Source organism: Prionailurus bengalensis, chromosome B1, assembly GCF_016509475.1.
Source record: "Prionailurus bengalensis isolate Pbe53 chromosome B1, Fcat_Pben_1.1_paternal_pri, whole genome shotgun sequence".
NCBI lineage: Eukaryota > Metazoa > Chordata > Mammalia > Carnivora > Felidae > Prionailurus > Prionailurus bengalensis.
Genome location: NC_057344.1, coordinates 148266426 through 148273922, shown reverse-complemented (window position 1 = coordinate 148273922; position 7497 = coordinate 148266426). Strand labels below are relative to the sequence as shown.

General features: G+C 36.6%; 1 protein-coding gene across 2 annotated transcripts in view; it reads right to left on the bottom strand.

The window, feature by feature from the left end:
* Window positions 1-2897: 2897 nt before the first annotated feature.
* GC (GC vitamin D binding protein) overlaps window positions 2898-7497 on the bottom strand; it is a 31347-nt gene continuing 26747 nt past the window's right edge. Inside the window, exons 12-13 of one of the 2 annotated variants that reach the window (XM_043572506.1) lie at window positions 5319-5373; window positions 2898-3069 (exon numbers count right to left, since the gene is read on the bottom strand). In XM_043572506.1, coding sequence (XP_043428441.1) covers window positions 5344-5373 — 30 coding nt within the window. In that variant the 3' untranslated portion in view covers window positions 2898-3069; window positions 5319-5343. Of the gene's footprint in view, window positions 3070-3812; window positions 4191-5318; window positions 5374-7497 lie in introns of those variants that run through there. The other variant, XM_043572507.1, reaches the window with a different exon arrangement.

The window sequence follows — 7497 nt, the reverse complement described above, 5'->3', positions numbered from 1 at the left end:
CTCCTTAGGTTCATCTGTTTTGTTTCTTAAATTCCACATATGAGTGAAATCATATGGTATTTGTCTTTTTGATGGATCACTGAATTCTACTCCTGAAACCAATATTACACTATGTGTTAACTAACTAGAATTTAAATAAAAATTTGAAAAGAAAAGAAAAAAAAGACTAGTTAAATCTGTGTCTCTGGCAATTGTTGGTCTCTCATTTGGGTGAAGGTGAGGCTTTCGTGGTGGGAAGATCAGAGTCATAAAAACACAAGCTTCTAAGCCTTCAGGTTTATTTTTAGCTATTTGGAAATTGGGTACACTGTCAAGTTGACCGAATTCTTGTTTCATGAGAGTTTATTGCTGTTGAATTAAATGACATCATAGACACAATCCCTTTGCTATGTTTTTAAATTAAAATCTCCATAAAAAAGAGCTTTGTTTTTGTTGAAGGATTTCCAGGAAAAGGTATTGATGGTGTAGACCAATTAAGGTGATGGTTCTCAGGTGACAGTTTGAGAATCACCTGTGAAATGACTTATGCATCTAGAAAAGCACAGGGGGTTAGTACTACAATTTGAAAGACAGTAAGCCTGATAAAGGACAGTGCAAATAAAAGAAGTTTTGTGTGATGGCTACCCTTTTTTGTGTCAGTTTGGCTAGGTTATGGGGGCCATTTGTTTAGTCAAATGTTAGTCTAGACATTTCTGCAAATGTATTTTGCAGATGTGATTGACATCTACCATCAGCTGACATGAAGTAAAGGAGATTACTCTTGATGATATGCAAATGCCTCATCCAATCAGTCAAAGGCTTTAAAAGGAAAAACTGAGATTTTCCAGAGGAGACTTTTACCTCAAAGCTGCAGCACGGAAACAAATCCTTTGTGGTTTCCACACTGTTGGCCTGCCTTGTGGACTTCAGGCTTGCTGGCTCCATGACTATGTAAGCCAATTCTATAAAATCTCTTCATTTCTCTATCTCCTCTTAGTTCTATTTTCTTGGAGAACCCTTATCGATATAGTGTGTAAATGCCATTTTTAGAAATACCCAGTTTTATTTGTTTTATCATGGTGAGTATCTGGTTTCTGGAAGAAGGTGATAGGCAATGCATAAAAAACTGAGGATTATTTAATAGACACAAGTAAATTCAGCTATGGTTGACAGTAGATGGAAATTCAAAAGCATGTCTTTAACGATGAGAAGCACTTAGGAAGTAAGTGTAAGTTTTGGCAATATCTTCTCAAAAGACCTCTGCTTCCCATAAAGTGGAACAAATACAGGCATAATTATGCATATAAAGTCTAAAATTAAAATTCTTGTATTAGAATGATGGTGTATTTGGGTCAGATATGCTTAATATCAAAAAATAATGAAAGGTGTTCGGAGTTGGCTGGAAAATCTATCCACAGGAGCCCTGAAAACACTACTTCAGCCCATCATGTAATACTTATTGAATACTTAGTGGCAAAAAAACACCCGGTGCTGCTTGGTCAGGCATAAAAATGCTTGACCAAAATTGACTTGTTTGTAGTGATGAATGAACATTTTGTGAATGTAATTTCTCAAATAAGAACAGAGTAGAATTTTCCAAGATTAAATTTACAGAGAGATAATTCTGGGTGACATCCAAAGAAAAAGGGGTTTGTGGTTAAATTTAGGGAATACTGAATTGTACACAGTAAATTGTGACTCTTCAAGGGCGCTAACCTAGATTGTTTCCAGAAGTAGTTTAGTTAAGGAACACATTCTTCAAGTATGCCCACTAATCTTGCATGGCATACTGGACCTTGAAAACGAAGTCTCTTCTTTATTGTTGCATTGGGCCATTCATTTGCCTTTTTGGAGTTTCATTCTCTCATTTTTATCAGTGATGTTTACATATCAGAATTGGTTTTGAAACTTCAGCAAGGTACTTTCAGAAATGGTAAAGAAATTTAAGAAATCTAAAATACTGCCTAAGTATGTAGCATATAGTTGGTTGCCTCTTTTTTTTTTCCTTCTTCATTGTATCTGAAGAACTCATTTGAGGTTAATTTCCTAACATTAGGGAATATTTGTGTAAGGTAGGACTCAACCTTCTACCGACACTGCAAAGGGACAGGCATTTTACTTCCCAGATACTGGCAGCTAAAGTCTTGAGCATTTGACCTTGACTTAGTTAATGAAATTCTCCTTGCTGGGACAGAATCTTGAGGAGTGACCAGGGATGATTTTGGTTAATGTGACTCCAGTTACATTTGCTATAAAATCTATATCTCTACCATAGAACTCTATATCTACCATGAGATAAATGTAAAGTCCTTCAGGTAATTAATTATAAATATAGACGTTTTCCTTGGCTTGTATTGGTTTGAGAGGTATTTATTGGAAAGGTATGATCTTTTTTTCAAAACTAAATATGTTGAGTTAGAACACCTTCACTTTCCCTGAGCAAAGAAAGCACATAGAAATATTCTCTACAGTGTACACATGATAAATTGGATTAAGCTGAAATCAGGTTTTTAGAATTTTGACCCAATAAATTGCTCTGAGGAGTCATCTTTAACAAAAACTTGCTCAGGCCACAGAGATTTTCTTTTTGTAAGGTAGATGTTACTTAATCCCATACAACCTGCACCTGGGAGCAAGGTTTTCTCCAGAAGGTGGTGGTGATGGTTCTTAAGGAAGTGAATAATCCCAGGCTATTTATGATAGAAGCCTGGCTAACTTTTCCTTAATGGTACCTATTAGGCCTGAGGAGCAATTAAGGAATGGAACTTTGTGTACTGGGAATTTGAAAGTGGATACTTAACGTTGTGAATCTTCTAGAAATAGATAGAAAACAGGTGCTTGTAAGGTGGGGGCTGCCTATCTCAGCATTTTTGTGAAAATCACAGGGACAGTGCTAAAGATCAATGTGACATCCTTGGTGACATTTATGATCTGCATTGTTTTTATTTTATAGCAAATTATCATACTTCTCATTGTATAAAGATACTGTAGTTAATAAAAAGCAGGAAGTATTCTGGTCTCCCCAGGAGCTCTGGTTTTGCTTAGGTAAGGCCATCAGATGTTGTTCCCAGGGTGGTTCCAGCACTAGATCTATGAGAACAAGGCAAATAAATGTTAGACGAACAGCTAATGGGCACAATCATAATACTGCTCAGCAGAAGTTTATAAGATCAGGTTATTTTTATGTTTTAAGAGAAACCTGTCTAGCATGACCCATATATCCACTGTGACCCACCTGATGGGTCCAGAATAAAAATGTAAGAAATTCCCAAAACCTGTACATAAGGCCATCACTGTTGTTATGCCAAGGTATATCATAGCTTTTCTTCTTTGAACTAAGGATGTATGTAGCTTTGTGCTCTGAGAATGTTCTCTGCCATAGCAAAAAACACAGCAACCATGAGGCTTCTTAGTCATGGGATTGAGATGATAGTTTTTTATTTTAGTAAAACACTTAGTGTAAGTTCTTATCAAATCCCCTTCTACATTGTAATGAGCTAAATGTGTCTCCGTTTTGATTCCCACCCCCCCCAAGATACTACAGCAGTTATACCATAGTTCTATTTGCACCGTGCAAGAAATTCTACCTTTCATTGTCCTGTGTGAGGTTATGTCTGAGGATGAGACAGACACACCTGTGTTTTCCTCACTTGTTTCTTTCAAAGTGTAAGCACCTGGCTATGCTGAGTTCTTAGGTTTCTCTCATGTAAGCACCTGCTGAGTGTAATTCTGGTAGTGCTTTCTACCCAACTTGAATCTTCAGTGTGGACCAAATCCTTTATCTGTTGGCAACTCGGGGAACACCATTTCCAAAGCTGAAGGAAAAAGATAACTAGATTTATGGGATTTATTAAGAGACCATAATTCTCCAGTGAGACCTACAAATGTGGCCACAATCCATCAATTTTGGGGCTTGAAGAAAGAAAGTTATCAAGGGGACCACTAACTGTCCAGATGACAACTCAGGTTTACAATGGTTTTAGTTAATCAAATAGCATCACACTGTTGACTGGAAGACCTGAATCATAGGTGTCCTTGAGGATGAGAACACCTTGAGACAAAGGCTTCTGCTTCTACAAGGCCAAATCTCTGATGAGATGAAGGCTTTCACTGAGAAGACAGGCAGGGCTAGCCAGTTGGTTTAACAGTTGTAGGAACTGCTTCCTACTAAACAATATGTGCCACTTCGGTCATTGGAGAGCTGATGTGTTCTAGTAAGAGAAAAATCAAAAGAAAATGGATCTATTCTAGAGCAATTTAAAATCTGAAAAGACTCTCTGGGGGAAACTTGTTTTAGTTTAGATTTACATCTGTAATAGAAGCAACTGTAGCAACTTTGCTAATAGTATTTCTTGGCATTTTATACACATCACCTCACCTTCATCGTTACAACAATGCTGGGAGGAGCAGTTGTAATTTTCTTTTTACAAAAAAGGTAACCGAGCTTTAGGGGGTATAGATAACTTGCTCACAGAGATGGATAGTTGGAGTGGAGATTCTAATGTAGACTGGGTAATTCCCCAAATTTCTGTGACCACCACCCCCTCCATTGTACTGCCTCTGAGTGTTAATTTTCTTTTTTACTGTTTCAGATGCAAATAGTTTATATTGAAAGCCTGAATGTGGTAGAAGAATTTAATTTCCTTAGCCAATGGTTTTTGCTTCCACATTATTCTTCGGAATGTTGTCAGTAAATTAGCAAAATAAAAATCTTACAGTGGTGAAAAGCCTCAGTTCAAGTAAGGTCTGAGATAGACCCAAATGATTGTTTTCATCACTTTAAATCTCAGAAGTAATCTCTTTAAAATGAATATAATTAAATCTGGAGAGAATAATTCTGTTAATTTGCAGAGTTGAGGTCACCTTCAGTTTAAAGTATGGGGTTCTAGCTTCTGTTCTTAGCCTCTTCATGTATTTTTTAATGGGTAAAAATGTAATATTTAAAATAAGCGAGTGAGAATATTTCAAACATGCTTTAATTTGAAAAATGCCTTTCTCCTCCTAAGAGCTCTGTGGTCTTTAAGACTTGATGAACTCGGTCTTTAAATCTTTAAACTTTTAATTCATCAAAATCCCTGAAATGGTCTCTATGCTGTCATTACCTTAGATGTGAGGTTGTAATAGGTACGTATCAAGCTGGAGACCTGGTTTCTAGTCCTAGACAGGTCAGAAGTTGGTTGTGTATGCTTGTATAAGCTCTTTAACTTTTTCACATACTTAATATTTTCATCTGTAAAATCAGTTTGAATAGCTAACAGAAAGGAGACTATTCAAATGCTGATGTTTAAAATACATTGTGTAAATCTACATTCTTTGCTGCCTTCAAAAACTATACTTACCTAAGACAATACACATGCATCAGGACTATAGGGTATTTTTCATTTCAGCCTCAATCTGCAATGAAAAAAATGTCTTCTAAGTCATAAAGTATTTTGTAGACTGTTGCAGATGGTATACAAAAATGTGAAACTTTTTTGGGGGAAAAGATTCTTGTCAAAATGTCATTTCATATTTATTTATTGGCCATCATTCACGTTTGGTTCTATACTGTCCCTGCTCTTAAAATTTACAGTGTCCCAGGAAAAACAGACCAGAAAAAAAGTCAATAGTTAATAAGATCTAATTATTGGGTGTGCACAGAGTACAAAGAGAAAACAGAAGAGCTTGAGTGTCAGGGAAGGACTCCCAGAGGAGGTGAGGTTTAAATTGTATCCTGAAACTTGAAAAATTTAGTCAGGATGAAGTAGAAGGATTAGGCAATAGGGGATGAGTCATAATGTGCAAAATCCTTGAGGTAAGAGCAAGCTTAAGGTACTTGAAAACTTGCAAATAGTTCAGGAGAGTCAAAGGAGGAAGAACAAGAAGTAATGGTAGATCTGACTGAAGGGTCAGACAAAGGTCCAAACTCTATTTAAAAACAAAACAAAACTTTAGATGCAATGGAGAGCAATTATAGGAATGTATTAACTATTTGGTATTTTACAAAGATTATTCTGATCTCTGTATAGAGATGAGGTTAGGTGTAAGAAAAGGAAGGGGGGGGGGATACAACCAATCGGGGATGTTGTAATCCAGGCAAAGGATTGCCTCAATTTAAGTACCAGTAACTTAGAAGTAGATAGGGAGACCAAGATACTGAGGTGTTAGAATCATAGAATCAGTAGGATTTGGAATTTGGACGAATATGGAAAACAGGTGAAATACAGAAGTATTTGTTATCTTAGACAGTGGGTGAATTGTGATATTCATAAATTTAGGAAATACAAGAGGAGGTTTTTAAGGGGAAGATTTGGGGCTCGTTGAATTCGAATTTCTTCTGGAACAAGAGAGCCCCATAAAGTTGGATAAAATGCTCAGTGCTGAAGGAAGAGATCTTGGCCTGAAGGTAGGGATTTGGAGATTAAAGGCATGTCTTTGGATGAGAATGCTCAAGGAAAATGTACTAAAAAAAAGATCAAGGAAGAAAACTCTGGAAAGGAGGTAAAGGATGGCTAGAAGAGGACAGTATAAAACAGCATGAGAAGGGAAAACTCCTAGAAGGACAAAAGGTAGAAAATGATGATACAGATGCCAAAGAAATTGTTTCAAGAAGGAAGGAATAGTTGTGGGTGTCAAGTGTTTTTGCAGAGAAGGCTGGTAAGAAAAGGACTGAAAAACGTTGGTTAGATTTAGCAAGAAGGAGATGGTCAGTGTAATGTTATTGTTATGGTACCATCAGAAGTTCTGTGAAGAACTAAAGAATTAACAGGTGTGAGGAAAGAACATACTATTTCAAAAATCTTGGCTGTAAGGGGAGGAGAAAAGAAAAATAATGAGGGAGTAGTGTCTAAAATGTCTTATTTAAGGTCAGGAGAGAAGTAACTTTAAATTGGATGAAGCCAGTAAAAAAGGATTGTTGAAGCAAAATAAGTATAACTAATGGAAGAAGAGCAAGGTAGTGGAATGGGTGGCATTCAGATGGACAAAGCTGACCCAGAACAATTTTTGTTCAACTTCAGAAATAATTTTGGATTTCAGTCAATAATTAAGTCTTTTGGTATCTATACTTTGATTTTTTAATCATTATTAGCTAAGTTGGGGCTGAAGTCTATGACCATGCCTGGAGTGAGAGTAATGGACTGCAAAGGAATAAACATGATTTTCCTAACATCTGGTAATCTTTGCATATTTCCTTAGACCCATCTGTAAAAGGGAAATTAAAAATAGTACCTTTCACTTAGAAAGGTTTTAGATTATTTTATAAATACATGCATGTAAGGCTATTATCCTTCACATTTAATAATGGCTTAATAAATGCTAGCTATGATGTTGAGGATCATAAAAGCTACTTCTAAGAGCTAGGATAAGCTGTAGAGGATATGCCAGTCTCCCCTGTAGTATGGGCAAAAGAAAGGGGGAGGAGAGAGTCTGTCTCCTCCTTGCCTGGCTCCCACTTGGCCACTTGCGGTTGTCTTTGTTGTCAAAATTGTGATGACCAACTCTAGCATGTAACAGAGACTTTCTGAAACTTTCTGAAAC